The 16,333-nt window shown below is 37.2% G+C and overlaps 1 protein-coding gene across 2 annotated transcripts in view; it reads left to right on the top strand.

Annotated features, from left to right (window-relative positions):
• The window catches only part of nexmifb (neurite extension and migration factor b), a 103,533-nt gene that overhangs the window by 54,679 nt on the left and 32,521 nt on the right, over window positions 1-16,333 (top strand). The window contains exons 2-3 of one of the 2 annotated variants that reach the window (XM_066714953.1): window positions 5,635-5,772; window positions 15,933-16,057. In XM_066714953.1, coding sequence (XP_066571050.1) covers window positions 5,672-5,772; window positions 15,933-16,057 — 226 coding nt within the window. In that variant the 5' untranslated portion in view covers window positions 5,635-5,671. The remainder of the gene's footprint in view (window positions 1-5,634; window positions 5,773-15,932; window positions 16,058-16,333) is intronic. The other variant, XM_066714954.1, reaches the window with a different exon arrangement.

The following is a 16,333-nucleotide window of genomic DNA, read 5'->3' as shown; positions in this document are numbered from 1 at the left end:
TTAAAGAAATTGACAAGACACTGTGGCAAGTGGCAGGAAACATTGCACCGTACCCACAATCCCATAGATCGTGTATGATGTCATATACCTTTAATCGTTAGCCGTCATTCATGCTTTGGAAGGCATTCAATTTATTTGGTGCTTGTTTGTTTCTCTCCATTTGAAAAGTTAAAAAAATTATAATATATGAATACCTTCAGTAAAATGCCTGTCATTTTCACTTAGACAGCTCATCTATACAAGTATGTGTTTATTACCTGTTGGCTGGTTTGAAAAATTCTTCCCATGGTGCGCCTTTAAAAAAATAAAATGCTTTGACAGTGATCGTTAATAAAGCAAACCTGATAAGAATACTGTAAAGAGTATTTCAAATGGGCAGGACATTGATTTTAGGAAAATCTTTTATTTATATTCAAGGGTTCTTGGTTACATTTTTAACTACTCCACTTTTTGGAAACTGAAAATGTAATTGTAAGTTAATTCAGAGCCCTTAAAATGAAAACATGTCAGAACTTCCTAGCTGCAATGGGTCATGAACTGTTGTATTTAGCAGAGTTGACGATGAAGGTTTATCTTATTAAATTGAGCAGAATTATTTAATGTTTGTACAGTATTTAATGGGAAAATCAATCTGATTTTCATATCAGTTGCCTGAAACCACATTTCCTTGGTGACTACAAGTTGCCATGGTTGCTAAGCAAACGTGATATTCAGCCAATCAAAGTCAATGCCTAAAGGAAATGGGCAGTAAAACCTGCACAGAGCTTTTACAGACTGCCATCCTAAGGTAAACATCAGAAAATCCCAAGTAATTGTTATTTATTTTTTCAGGTCAGCAAATTCAAACAAACACTTATAAAACTGGCGGTCTGGAAATAAAAATCTCTGGGTACTTTTTAAAGTGGAATGAAAGCCATAAATTCCAACATTGATATTGTGATTGCTTATAACCTGGTAAAATACATACTTGTATAGATAGACTCAATTAGACTTTGCATATCTTGGTAGATTTGATCTAAATTGCGGCTTCACTTATAACCTGTAATTATAAACACATTTATGGTTACAAGACTGGGTAGGTTTGGACAGTTTATTGGGTATCTACAGGTCAACAAGGATAAAATGAAGAGCGCATTGTGTCGATTGTTATCCTAAGTCCAATGACTTGTTTTAATAAGGTAAGAAGGTGATCTTTGTATATTTTTGAGACTTCAAATGCACATAATACCATCAGACAATGGAAAGAAAGCAGGAAAGGTTTTAATAAAAAATCTATCATAAACAGAACAGTGAAGTTCAGTATTCCTTCTTCAGATGTAAAGAGCCAGAGAATTATGAGATATTATGTGTTTTTGGTTGTTAGTTAGATAAAATCTCTTCTTAATACCAAATTAAGAGAATAGTTGGGTCCATCAGCATGCAGATTTTATTTTCATACTTACAGTTCTACAGTATGGTATTTAATTGATCGTTCCTTTCGTGTGATCTTGATGCCTACCGTGGGAGGTTAAATAATTAGATTCTAATGAGATCACATCTTTGTCAGTTGAATCTCCATATCTTTTTCTTCGTCCTTAAGGCTATTAACACTAGAGGTTTAAAGGGTGCAATGTGTAATCGGAATAGCTTCACATGATCAGCAATATGTCTAAATGGTCTTTGGAAAGGTATCTCACTGTTTGAGATGGCTGCAGAATGCTATGATAGCTAAGGAAAAAGGATTGCATGGCTTAAATGAGAATAGATTACCCTCAGTTGCCACAGTTGTCATGTTTTAAAAATGTAAAATTATCCTTCAAGTTGTCAAACTTTCAATATACATCATGTCCCACATAAGTACGGATTAAAGCTTTATATCTAAGTATAATCTAGTAGTTTAATAAAATTGAAATATATTCACTTGGACTTCCCTTTTATGCCCAAAATGTTATAATTTAGCTCTACATTGCTTGCCACGCCTGTCTTACTCTCATATTTTAGTGTGTCAAAAAGGCAATTTTATATGGCTTGAATGCTCAGATTCTACTAAGTTGTATTGAGCTGCTAATGATGTTACAACTGGGGAAAAAAGCACTCTTAATGAAATTAGGCTCTTTCTCTAACCATGAAAAAGGGCTGGTTTTGCATAATTTTATTAGGTATTGGCCTGCTATGCCTTTGACTGAAGTGTCTGTAAACTGCTCTGGGGCCAGACTGAAGCAGGATGCTGCTGGGTGGCTTGTGCGGAAGTGGCAAGACTGATATTCGATGATAAGGCCATGGCAGACATCTTAAGCATCTCAATTAGTCCAAGCAGTAAATTACACAAGCAAATAAAATGTTATCTTGCTATCTAACTAGCACCTTTGCTCAACAAGATTGTTCTTCTCCCCAGGCTCTTCATTTTGCTTTGAACATGAAAATACATAATGACGCTTAAGGCAGCTATAATAATTTGCTGCAGTTTTGAATTAACAGATAATCTGTGTCTGGAAGCAGAAGATAATTGGCCAAATTATCTCGTGTTGCATCTTCAATTATTTTGCATCTCCCACCTGCCAGGTATGAATCCATTCCCTGTGAGAATATTACAGGTGACATACAACTAAACATACTGGGATACTTGTCTCTAAAGGTTCAGCTCCAGTACTTACACTGAAAGGTATCCATACTAAACAATTATAATTTTTATTTATTTTTTAGCAGATGCTCTTATCCAGTGCAACTTAGTTTACACGATAAGAATTACAAAAATGCAGTAATACAGTCAATACAAAACACAATTTAAGCATTACAGTAGTGCAGTAGTATAATCAGCATAGAAGCATAGTTACATGATGATACTGGAGGATAGGCTGCTGTTTTACAGGTACACTCTGGGCAACATCGCCAGATGGTGGTCACGGCCCGAGGGTGGAAAAGGTGCCTGTGGTGGAGAGAGGGGAATAGTTAGTCTTGTGGCACAGGAGGAACAGAGAGGTCTGAAGGGAGTGCGAAAAAGAGATGAGTCTAAAGGGTGCAGTCTGGCCAAGACAATGGTAGGTAAGCGTCAAAGTCTTGAATTGTATGCAAGCCGTAGTAGATGGAGTAGCACGTGCAAATCAAGGCAGAGAGAACACCAGATGTGCGGGTGGGTAATGCCAGTGCATAAAGTCATCTCCACATGAACAACACACTGCCGATGACAGGGCTCAAGATATAAAAGGAAAAGCTTTTTCCATCACTAATTGGCTCCTGTTGCCATGAATCTAATGCACACAAACAAAATACTTTGGTCCATTTGAGAGCTGTAATTCAAAATCTTTTTTCATCTCCATGCTTAAATGGTTTAAACATCATTGTGTTCTGCTTTCAGTGGAGCCTGACATGGTGAAAAGCTCTCTATGCATTATAATCACCTACATCTCGGTTCAGGATGTTCTTCTACTGACATTCTTGGTCCAATATATTTATTTATTTTCACCTCTGAATGTGCTATTATATGTTTTAAATTGTTTGCACTATTTAACATTTTCAGAACAACAGTGTGGGGGGGAAATCAAGAAGAAAAATAATTGTTCAATTTTTTATGGGATTTAGAAGCTTCCCAAGGAATTTTCCAAGAGGGCTAAATCTTAATACCGACAGATTTAATGAACCCAGTAACCAGGTTTTTTAAATTCAGTTTGTAACAAATGTGAGCTTCAGGTCTCTCAGATTAACCCAGGCTATAGGCTGTGTTTTAAACACTTTCCCCAAGTGTTACATCATTCATCTTCACAGCTTTGAAATACCCAGAGGATGAGATAACATTTTAATTTATGCAAGATATACAGATGCACAATTTTAGTGTAGTAATGCAATTAGGATTTTGTAGCACAGACCCAGTTTATTTGGGACACTGATCCTTAGAGGTTTAAGATTGCAGGTTGTCTGTTGTTTTCCATTCTGATTTGGGTTTTTTCAGTTGAATGTTTCATTCTAAGATTGCATGGAGGGCTGCTTATAGCATGTATATTGAATATGCGGGTGGTATTATGTATCCATTCTAAAACATCCCAAAGTGACACTTTAAAGCTGTAGATCTCATTAAACTATCTGGCATTGCTGATGCTGAAATCTTAGGGTTTTAATTTTTAACTGCAATTTACAATTTGATTAGCTCGTCTCATACAGTGCAGTGTAACAATTTTAGTATTTCATGTTCTGAAATGAAAACATAGACTGGGGAAACAAAACAAACATATACATTTAAAAAAGGTATTCAGTATAGTGAAGATAATATCATAAGTTTAATACCATTAAGTGTGTCTCCTGCAAAAAAACTGGATTTGGTAAGAAATCTAATAATTGCAATACATTTTAAATTCCTTTCCCAGTAGGCAGAAAAATAATAGTTTGAGTCTGAAATGGCTGTCATCTGTTCATTCAAGGAAAAGCATGGCATACAGAGGCAGTTAACTTCAGCTATCAAAAATATAAATCACATAGCCTCTTTATACCTGCTGTTGAATGTGTCCAATTTAATGTGTTGTCAGTGAAGGAGGCTGTGGTATTTTTGTAATGTTACTGTTGTGGGGATTGCATATATGCAGTGGTAAAAACTTTGTGCTTGGATCTTATAAGCTGGAACAAATACATATTTACACTAGACTTAATAGTGTTTCCATGGAGAGGTGGAAGAACAGACACTTGAGCTTTTCCCCCAAATGTGTATCCACATCATCACTTCGTCTGTGATTAACCCTCCATTGAAGGAAGCTCAATGTGAACAGGACATTTCCCCCCAGAAGAAAGTTACCATTATGGTTTAACCTTTTTTCTGTGATTGTTCCTGTAAATGTCGACCGCAAAGAGACTCATCTCTAACAAACAATGTTACATAAATATATCGGGCAGAGACGATTTATTGAACAGGAGGAAAGGTGTACTGAGACTTTAAAAACAAACAGTCCTGAACACATTCAAGGAAAACACTCTTTGACCATTTTGCCAATGGCAAGTGACTTATCTGTTTGCATAGAGATGCTTTTCCAGGCACATTACCTACTGACTGGTATAATTGTTTAATTAGAGAGAATCTACAATGCCTGTGGCAGCAGCAGTGTCACATCTGCCAAAATGTAAGATTATACCCAGCATAGCAGAAAGAAAAGGATGATGAATGAAGAGAATCCACTGTGGGTGTACAACACAGTAATGTCATTTTAATTTATTTACTTCCAACCGTGAAGCCACAGACAGGGTGCTGTACAGAAGCATTCATAGAGGGGTGCTGATTAGTCTATAAATGTGATTGCCCTGTGTAGTCTGACCTAGCAAGTGGTACTTTAGGAATCAGAATTCTCTCTTAGAAACACATACATCTGTGCAGTGTTTTTTGATGATGATGATGATGATGATGATGATGATGATGGTGATGGTGTTTTGTTTTTTGTGGGGGTTTTTTCTCAGTAATATTTGTTTTTACAATAAGGATTTGATAAGAAGGATTACAATAAAAAGTGTTGATTGGCTAGGCCTAACAGATTGTCAACGAGTCAGAATAGCAGTGCTATGAAAAGGTTTTTTTTTTTTATACCATCAGCATTGATCTATTAAGAATTTAGCATGGGGTTGAGAAAAAACAAAAATCCTAATTGCCGTTTCCTTTCCTCATTCCCCATTACACTGCAGTCATTGCAGAAGCACAACAGCAGTCATTTCTTTGTGGATGGTTCAGAAAAGGAGAAGTGATCCGCGAAAGATGAGGCAGGGACTTGTTCCTGCTCTCCCGGGAAACACTGCGGCGGCAACAGAAGCTTCTTATGCAGGGTAGCTATTAAATTCTTCCATAACTTCAAACACTCAATCATCAAGTCGCTGGAAAACTAAAAGGATCTTACTGAGGTAACAAACGCTTCACTATTCATATGATGTATAAAGGGAACCTTTTCCCCCTTCATGTGAACGCTTCCGACTATTTTACATGAATTTAAAGGATATTTTGGTACAGGGAAAATAAATATTAGAAACCTGAATTACTTATTTGGCCATCTGTCTGTTTACAGCCAAGTTCTATCTTTTTATCCTGAGCGCATCTGTTTTGTAGGCTATATCACTAAAAATGGATATCATGGTACCTTTTTGTTAATCTTGAGAGTGTGCCGACCTGGCCTTTCTGTGAACAGTATGTACCGTAGAAGGAGTACCTAATTAAATCCCCCCAGAACAGTGAATATTATTATAGCATATTTCAACATGTTAGATTGAAATACTGTTACTTGGATCATGTTGGCCGTAAGTGTAAGTTTTTTTTTTTTTAAATCCCCAGGTGACTTATTTCGGTCATCCTCTGCCAGCTTCTTCCTGCATTGTTATACGCCCACTTTACTGAGCCCCCCCACCCCCTGGAGAAAGCAGAGATCTGAGGCACTGTTTTCAGGCAGAATCCTCAGAGAAACTTTATAAATTGTTAAAGGGTTGTACTAATACAGTATTTCTAGCTTTCCTAGATGTAGGAAAAATGCAATGTCATGAAACTTTTTGCTGTGTTCAAAACTGTATTATGTTTTTTGATCACACAAGATACATATGTTATATTATTTCATAATGAGATGCCAGCTCTTAATAGGAAAAACCCAGGATGTAGCATGTTTAATGGAGACCCAGCTTGTTCTTCTGTTAAATGTCCCATTAACCAACATTAATTATTGTTTTGTTTTATCCTTTTGGTTTTAGTGTTCTGTTCTAAACTGTGACGTTGATGTTCAAAATAGTTTTTTTTTTTTTATCATGGAACAAGGATTTTTCTTTCTTTGTAAAATTTGGTGAAAAGCACTAATGGAATCTAGATTAAACTTTAATAAATAGATTGTCCAGTTTAGGTAAACTGTTTGTAATTTTCAGTATTCTTAAATAAGATTATTAAAAATTACCACATTAAATATTACTGTAAAAAACCTCAGGAGAATAAAATGCTTTGATTCCCAGCAGTCCAGAGCTCTTAAAGAGTGTGTCCGTTCAGTCAATGAAAACATTATTTTCCTTTGGATATAATGAACCAAGAGCTTCTGGGAATACTGCTTGTTGTCCACTTCCTTGAAATTGAGCAGTGATTTTATTTTATTTCATTTTTTTTTTAAATTAAGCATTACACCTATAATAAAAATCTAACCTTCATGTGATTTCATAACACATCTCTTATGAGAAAGGCTTTCAATCTCTGTGTAGTGGAAAACAGAAATCATTTCATATCGAAGCTGTTGCTGATGCTGAAATTACCAAGCTCTCTAATGAACATGCGGGGCTATATTTGGGAATGTCTTAATCAAAAATATAAAGCATTGTTTTGTCCACTTAATAAGTCACAAATCAGACACAACTATGTGTAAAGGGAGGTTATATCTCGTTTAGCTGGTGTTTTAACCCCCCCTATGAAACATTGTTTTCTTCTCCCACTGTGTTCTCATTTATGTATGATCTGGAACAATTTAGTAAATCATTAAAAGCAGCATCAGCATAGTGTTCTATTTCTATTGTGCCCAGTTGTGACCTGATTTGCACAGAAGCTTTACTTTTTGTGAAATAGTATGTTATGAGAGTGGCTGGAAAGGGCCTAAGTCTAGCATACAGAAAAGCAATGTTAACTCAGGGCGTCCATTTCTGAATGTAAAAAATCAACAAGCATAACTAAGCTGTCGACAGTTTTAGTATTCTCAACATGGCCTGTACGCAGCCGCCGCAACAACACCGGTCTCTGGAGTTTCATTCTGTATTAGGATCACAAGTTCTCCAACCACCCTCCAAAGTTAGCATGATAAACAACCTTTCCTGTAACAGCAAGTCTAAATCATGCAGCGCACACACAACAGGATCAGTGAGAAATAAAATAACAAGTTCTACTACAAAAACCCCTCTAAGGGATGTGTTCACTTTTGTTATGAAAGCAAAAGTGAGAAATTGGTCAAGCTCAGGTAGTGACGTAAAGATTGGTAGGATTACATTGCATGTAAGCTTAAAGCTACCCCACACCCAAAACATATTGCAATCCATTACAGTTTTTTGTATCAGTTATAAATTGAGAAGTAATTAGATATCTCCAAAAGCACAACATTTAGAAGATTTTAGATAATTTTATTTTACAAATATTTTTTATAAACTGATGTATACTGTACCATTTTGTAACCCCCCTACATTTATGTTTTTCATTTTAGAGCCATTGTCTTGAGGAAGTGGTCATGGTTCACAAAGCCATTTTAATTTAGTCAACCTGAGGCTTTCACCGCAATTGACATATAATAAGGTCTGATTTCTGAGTGCACAAAACTTTCAATGGATGCAGTAAGCAGACAAGTAGGCTTAATATTGTGTAAAATTGGACACGCTTGTTGGATAGTGCAAATGTATGCAACCCTATTACAGCATGTCCGTCTTCATTATTATAATCACTTCCCTTTCTGATCCTCACTGGCTATTGTACCAGGAAGCAGCTGAGAATCATAAATCATAACACTGTCTTATGAAAAATGAAATCTAATCTGCTACATGTCAGCAGAGTGTTGCCCTTCTAGACAAATGTGCCAGAGACCTTCAAAGCGGAGTTTGCCTTGCCTAAGTCCATGGATGTGAGGCCATGTTTTTAAGTCCTCCTCCCATAGCTCCTCCTCAGACATTTCGAACAGTCAACCCTGGAAAAAGAGAGCTGGTGTCTGCGTCCAGCTGATAAGACCGCTGTATCACGCTGGCTATGCAGTGCACGACGCGTCATTACTGTGCTACACAGTGTGGGGAGAATGCCAGCTGAGAACAGCGCTGTGTTCCCTGCCTGGCTTCTTTTGCTTGCAGGGTTGCAACTAATGCACTTCACAGTTAGTAACGTGAATCTATCCAGGATGGAGTGGAATAGCGCTTTGTTCTGCAACCCTTGTGAATATGGCATAAGCGGTCAAGAAGACAGCTGGTGTTACATTAGCTATGCCCTGCTATTTAGTTTAATAGCAGTGCCGATTATTTACCTTCTTTGGGGGTGGGGGTGGGGGTGGGGGGGGGGGGGGATGAAAAAAAAAAACAGCTGGATGAAGATTCTTGCTGTTTTTTTGTTTTTGTGACTCACTCGGAAAGCAGCTCCTTTTTCTGCCATTTTACAGCAAATGCGTATTCCGCATTATAGATAAAGAACAGATACGTGGTGAAACCTTAATCTTGGTAGGTAGCAGATTAAAGAAGGAAAAACAACAGCAACAAAAACAGATCTGGAGGCCTACTGCAGGCATTTGTTCACTAAAACCTAGCATGGCCTTGGATTAAGAAAGTGATTAATTTTGTAGAGAAGGTCAAAACAGGAATTGGGGATAATCTAAAGACCAAAAAAAAATATATTTGTATTCTTTGAATATATTGTCTTTATTTTTTGCAATTAGAGAATTAATGTATCTGTATAAAAACCACAATCATTCCTGCTTTGTCTTTCTGTCAAACATACATAAAATGGCATTGATACCATTGATTGCACAGATATCTACCAAGCACATACTGCAGCTGTTTATTTTTGGCACACATGAGCCCGAATCAGCCTATTAACACACTAAACTGAAATTGTGATCACTGAAAGAATTTCAACTGCTTTTCTAGCCCCCATCTATTTAATTTTGGATTTTACCCCATGTCTTCAAGGAACTCATGAGGTCCACCCTGGTATATCTCTCTTGCCATGGAGCAATTTTTCATGTATTACATGTTTTAATGATCTTGAAATGCCGAAAATGTTGAAAGGAACAAAGTGCCAAGTCATGTTGTGGACTCTCAGACATTGCTGGAAGTATTCACGAAGACTCATTAAGTTACTAGATAACTAGATGTACATATCTAGGGTACTCACATCACTCTGGCACTTAATTTTGAATTTAAATGAGTGCTCTAATTGTGAAATCAACCTGAATCTGGTCATAAATAAATGCTGGAACATGTGGAAATCCCGGTCTGTGTATACGTTATTTCACACCTCGCATCACATATTTATCACGTATATTTTAAAAGGCCCCAGTGCCACACAAAGCAGTATTTTATTTTGGTCACTAATTGCATAGACTAGCTGACATAATACATCACTAGATGCCAGCTGTGGGCTGTGGTCACTCCCGTTACTGGACTCTTCTGGCCCTCTCTGGCACTCTCTTCTCAGGGTTAATAATGATAGTAATACATTCATGTGTGAGATGCCTCTGTAGTTTTCTGATAGATTGCCAAAGGAATCCTGTACGCCACTCCTCAAAAGGAAACCTCTATCTGTTCAGAGTAACCGGCATATTTAGCTTGCAGGTGATTTAATCCAAAAATGCCCATGTCCTTCCCAGTTCTACAGCTCACAAAAACACATAGGCCTATGTGTTGGGATGCTATGATGTCTGTGGGACAGAGATTTTATTTGTTTTGGTATCATTCTAAAGAAAAGACCGTTTCAATGTGCAGTGGTGCCAAAATATTACTGACCCTAAGATTGAACATTATCACTATCGTCCCACTATACATCGTTTTAATTTATATCCATTAATCTGTACTTGTGTCCTTTATATTATGTGAAGTAATTAATCAAGACTCTTATCCCATTTGTATGATTTAATTAGTTTATATATAATTATTTAGTTTAAAGGTATCCTTCCTGTAAGAATCTATACATGTATAGGCTTAAACAGTTTTTTGGATAGTTTTGTTACTGTACATTGAAGTCCAAAAATACCCTTCCCTTTGTATTTTGTATAATTTAGGTATTTACTTTAGCTCTTCAAGGTATTTAAATTCAGGTTGTGAGCCTTTCGAACAAGCCACATTCTCTCCCCAGCTGACTAATGGTAGTAGCTTAGTATCGTTTCCCATTAGCAAAGGAGTCTCTAGTTTTGCAAAGCGGAGCACATTAATCACCGAATACAATGAAAGTGTACATGACAACAGGATCAGATCCGTTAGCTTTTCCTTCTGGCTGGCTTCGCCTCAGAAAGTGACTGAATTCTGCTGACAGCAATCAGGGACCTTAGGGAAGTACTAATTCTCAAAGGAGGAGACCCACGTCTCTGCTGCAGCCAAGGAAATTGGTATTAACAGGTGTCTAATCATGCTGCGAGGGGATACGTGAAAAAAGAGGAAAAAGAAAAAGAAAGCGGGTGGCAGGAAACTAGTGAGAATAAGTGGAGTTTGTCGGAAAGAAAGGAAATGGAAACTCTGCAAGGACATTAGTTTAATCCTGAAAAACACATGAGTCTGCACCTATTTATTTATTTTTATAGAACAGTTTAATTCATATAATTCGGCCACAGGCCATCTTAAGAAAAACAAGACTTTACTTGCCTCTCGGTTTTCTTAATTGTTCCACACTGAATACATTTTGCCTAATGGTATAAGAAACAATTGTGAATGATCAATGTAAAAATCCCCTCTCTAGACATCCCACAGAATTTTCATAGGTATAAACAGCCTTGGGTTCATATAAATGTCGTCACCTCATAGTTTTGTTGAACAATGGCAGGCACGAATGTTGCTCAAGGTTGTGTAGTTGTTTAGATGTGTCCCATGTGTGGCAACTGATACATTCACATATGTGTACAGTCAGTGTTCTGTTTAATGTTCTCCATTAGCAGGTAAAGTGCATGAGCAAAATAGGAACATCATTTTATTTTTCCATATAATTAAACTGTTAACCATAAAGGAAGCTGAGATGCATGAAAAGTTTGTGTTTTTGTTTGTCTTTTTTGCCTGTATACCTTTATCCCTCTGGACCCAGAGAGAAGGTTAACAGTTTGTTTTTCATGATGGAGATGTTTTGGTCTTGTTGGTTTCGGACCTTTGGTTTATAGAGAGCCATAGTTAGTGCTCCTGTGGTCCAGGGAAAGAAAATTATCTGGACTTTATTCTCCTCATACCAATGTGGTGACCCTTACTGAGATGTCGCAAAGTGCAGCCAAGTAGAAACCTACTGAACTGCAGATTTCCCCTCTGAAATCAGTTGCTCAGTAGTGTCTGCAGATCAAGGGCCCTCACTGTGTAATTGTCTCCTTTTTCAAAACCTGCAGGATTTCATAACTAATGTGGATAAGGTTTTCGCTCAAACCTGATTTAGGTGGCTCAGGGGAATGAAGATTTATATGTTACATTTAAGCAGCTCTGGTTATATTGCTGTTTTTTTTTTTTTTTTTTTTTTTTTTTTTTTTTTTTTAATATGTATTTTTATCCTGCCTATATTAACATATATTTGAGATATAAAATGTTAAATATTAAAAAGAACTGCAAAAGAGAGTCAGAGAGAGAATTGAATAAATAATACATATTACAGAAAGGCAGAGATTATATGTTGCCAGAAAAATTCCATTAAATGTATCAGGTTCAGGGGAAAGGTTGAAAATGCATTAAAACGTTTAATTAGAACATAAGAACGTTTACAATCGAGAGGAGGCCATTTGACCCATCGTGCTCGTTTGGTGTCCATTAATAACTGAGTGATCCAAGGATCCTATCCAGTCTGACTTTAAATGTTCCCAAATGTTCAGCTTCAGCCACATCACTGGGGAGTTTGTTCAGATTGTGACAACTCTCTGTGTGAAGAAGTGTCTCCTGTTTTCTGTCTTGAATACCTTGAAGCCCAATTTCCATTTGTGTCCCCGGGTGCGTGTGTCCCTGCTGATCTGGAAAAGCTCCTCTGGTTTGATGTGGTCGATGTCCTTCATGATTTTGAAGACTTGAATCAAGTCCCCACGTAGTCTCCTCTGTTCCAGGGTGAAAAGGTTCAGGTCCCTCAGTCTCTCAGTAGGACTTTCCCTTCAGACCTGGAATAAGTCTGATTGCTCTCCTCTGAACTGCCTCTAGAGCAGTATGCTCCCTGTAGAGCATACAGGGAACATAATTACCTGTATGTTGGCTATATTCAGCTAATTCATTTTTAATTTTATGTAGTAAAGAACATCAATACATTTTTCCCTCTCAAAATGGGTGTACGTGTGGTGTGTGTATACCATGTTCATTCAGAAATAAATGTATCTGTGTATGTGTGAATGTGTATGTATGTGTATCACATTATGCTGGAGAACATTTCACAAATGAAGTACATTAACCTTATTGATAAATAAATAGAGAAATGTCATGCCCTTCAGAGTTGTGAGGTAAAAAGCTCTTATAAATATTTAATAACGTGATCATTTCATTTGTAATTGTTCTGATGAGGAATGTTGCATGTTTCCCAGAAAATGGCCTTTGCCATCAATGCGTGATAATCAGTTTTGGATTTCTAATGTTTGAAATGTGATCAGTAAGCATTCATGAGTCGTAACCATTCACATTTGTAATTCTGTCCATGTGTTATGCGCTCTGCCTGAGATTGTTTGAGGCCTAGACGATTTGTGTCCTTGTTAATAACATGGCGCACACAGCAGAAATGCATTTTATTTGCAATTTTCTGTACACTCTCTGGTATCAAGGTGATCCATAATGGACAAGCTGCCGTATTCATGCCAAATTATCCATGGTAATCTTTTAAGGCAGCATTTATTTCACACGGAAAAGGAGGCAATATAACACTTGACTATGCTTCCATGTTAACTGGTAGATCAGTATTAATATTAAATCATGGATAAATTGTATGAAAAAGAAATAAGGGAAGAAATATAGGAAAGTACTTTGTCAGGTTGTCAATGTTACTCCATCATTTTGGCTGCCGCTCTACATATTTATATACATATGTATATGTGTGTGTACATTTTTCTTCCCATAATCAGGGATACACTGATAAGGTGTCTTTATACAGTATATGTATATCTCTGGGATGACTCAGGAGGCGAAGTGGAAAATGTCACTTCCAGCCTGAAGCGGAGTCTGCCTGTCTGTACAGATTCCCATATAATCTTGTCATTTTGGGTGCAATGTGCACTTTTAGAGTCTCCTGCATGGCTCCATATTCCTGAGGTTCTCTTTCTTCGGTTACTTCCATTACACGATTATGCTTTTATTATTTAACTAAATAAATCAACTTTTGTAAACTTTTTCAGGTTTCTAGCCCTGATCTGTAAAGTCGATATATGGCTTTGCCACTAACATGTATATTTTCAATTTTCGAGGAATATAACTTAAGAGCATTACAGTGCAGAAGCAAACAAACAAGGAAAAAAGCACATGAATCCGTTGTAAAATTAGCATGAGAATAGGACAACTCATACATGGATTACTGGATCATAATCACAAAACATTGTGGTATTTACAATGAAAGATTTGAAAAGAGTTGTTAGCGGCCATACTTTTACGGTACATACGGTACCAATTACGGAGAAGACAAGGCCTTTAACACAGATATTGTATTAAGGCCGTTGTGAATTGTAACCATGTTTAAAGTCCTGTCAGTGCTCCTCAGTGCCCCCTCTCTCATTCATTATCAATACAGCCAATACCATTTGATTAAAAAAATTGTTAAAAGTGCCATAACCAGCTGTGAACACCCGAGGGACTGTTCTGAAAATATCCACATTACACTTTAATGTAAAAGGGCATTCTGCAGCTGGCTGATCGCCGAAGCCATCACACTAAATTGAGAATAAACACCCTTACCCCCACTCAAAATAAAAAAGAACAGAGTGATGCCTGTACTTGTGGCAGAAATATTAAAAGCTCATTAAAAAATGCACCTCTGCTGGCACCTTTATACTTCAGTGGAACTCTACATCTGACTTCTGGTCCCAAAGGGTTAATATCAGTAATAAAATGATAAATGGATCTTCAAAATAGCATAGGCTTGCATTTTGTTGCCATGGCAATTGTAACTGTGGTGCGGTTTCTTTATTTTTACTTAATGCTTGCTTCATAGGTCTGATGTTCACCTTCACATTTATGCATAATATACTGGTGCAGAACAGAGGATTTGCGCACTTCATGAGAAACCCTCTTAACATCACTTTAAGCTTAAGTTACTTTAAGTAAATAATAGGCACGGAAGGAGGAAAGATACATGATACAATGACAAAAGAAACTCTTGTTACGCTACCTTTACTGAAATCTTTAAACTCAGTGCAATAGTTATGATTTGTTAGAATAGTATTTTTTTCTGAATTATAGCACAAATAAAAAGAGAAATAAAGTTGTGAATATGATATTGGTTTCAGTGGGTAGGTTTCCTCAATTGACTTCACAAGCAACCAAATTGGCCTTGCATCGGGACATCTATGCTCTTGTGGAACCACTTGCTCTCCTGAGGTCAGGCAAACGTCTGTCATGCACAAACATATATAATCAAAAGGTAAACAGGTGCAGCAGGCTGTGTTTTACTTCAGTCCCATGTCGACCTTTTTGTTTAAAAGCAACATGCTGCTTTGATTCTCTTCAAGCTGAAGTAAGGGCCTATATGAACTTTCTTCACTTTATAGTCAATGGGCTCAGTTTCTGGAGCTGCCTGCTTTTCCAGCTCTGTAGTCTGATGTTAATGAACTTTGAGGGTAGTTCTGATGCTTGGTTTGAATTTGGGTGCAAGCAAGCAGAGCTCTTGATCCAAAAGCAGAGTAGTTCCTTCTTGAAAGCCTCCACGGAGAATTCTGACATGAAAGCAGTTGGGATCTGACACTGTACTGAGCTCCCTAAGGAATCCAAATCTCTCGGAGGCTCTGGCCAAGGCCGCAGAGTCCAGATCTTCAGTCTTCTATTTAATACTTAATTCTTCAATAGACTGCTGCGTCAAACCTCCACTGTGGAGACACGACTGTCAGGATGGCAGAGAAAACCAAAGCTATATTATGTTCCACACCATTGTCTCTGGTTAAATATCAAGGACATCATTAACAGGTATAAATCAGGAAAGAAAATAATAAAGGTCATTATAACTGTTTTGCCCATCGGAAGGAGGGAATTTAAGCTACGAAACCTCTGAAGGAGAAGTGCCTTTCTTAGACAACTTTCTAATAAAGTGTAGTGTTTAAATCACAAATACATGACTGATATGTAACTTCCCGTCTCTCTGTGTGTGTTTGCAGGTTGGATAGAGGTAATGATGCACGGAAGGAACAGAACCAGGCAAAATTGATGGATGTTCTACAAGATAACAACCTCACTGCGCAGGCCCAAAACCCGACACAGACTAATGGGGTGAATGAAAATGGTAAGACGTTCTTTACCATTAAAAACATCATAATGTGGACTTAATCTTGGGATTTTCTTCTGGCAATTTATTAGTATAGAGGGTCTGATTTGTCTAAACTGATTTGTATAGCTTTTATATTCAAAGGTGGTCAGAAAAGTGTTGATTAACCTAACACTGTGTTTTCATCATCTAGCTTAGTTTGTCAATATGTAGGGAATCTGAAATCAAGTCTGTTGGCATTTGCTAATGAAGAGAAGATTAAACTGAAAGTATTTGGGAAGGGGTGAAAAAAGC

The sequence above is a fragment of the Amia ocellicauda genome, chromosome 10, assembly GCF_036373705.1.
Source record: "Amia ocellicauda isolate fAmiCal2 chromosome 10, fAmiCal2.hap1, whole genome shotgun sequence".
NCBI classification, from domain to species: Eukaryota; Metazoa; Chordata; class Actinopteri; order Amiiformes; family Amiidae; genus Amia; species Amia ocellicauda.
The sequence above is the reverse complement of the archived record's forward strand: the minus strand, read 5'-3'. Positions and strand labels throughout refer to the sequence as shown.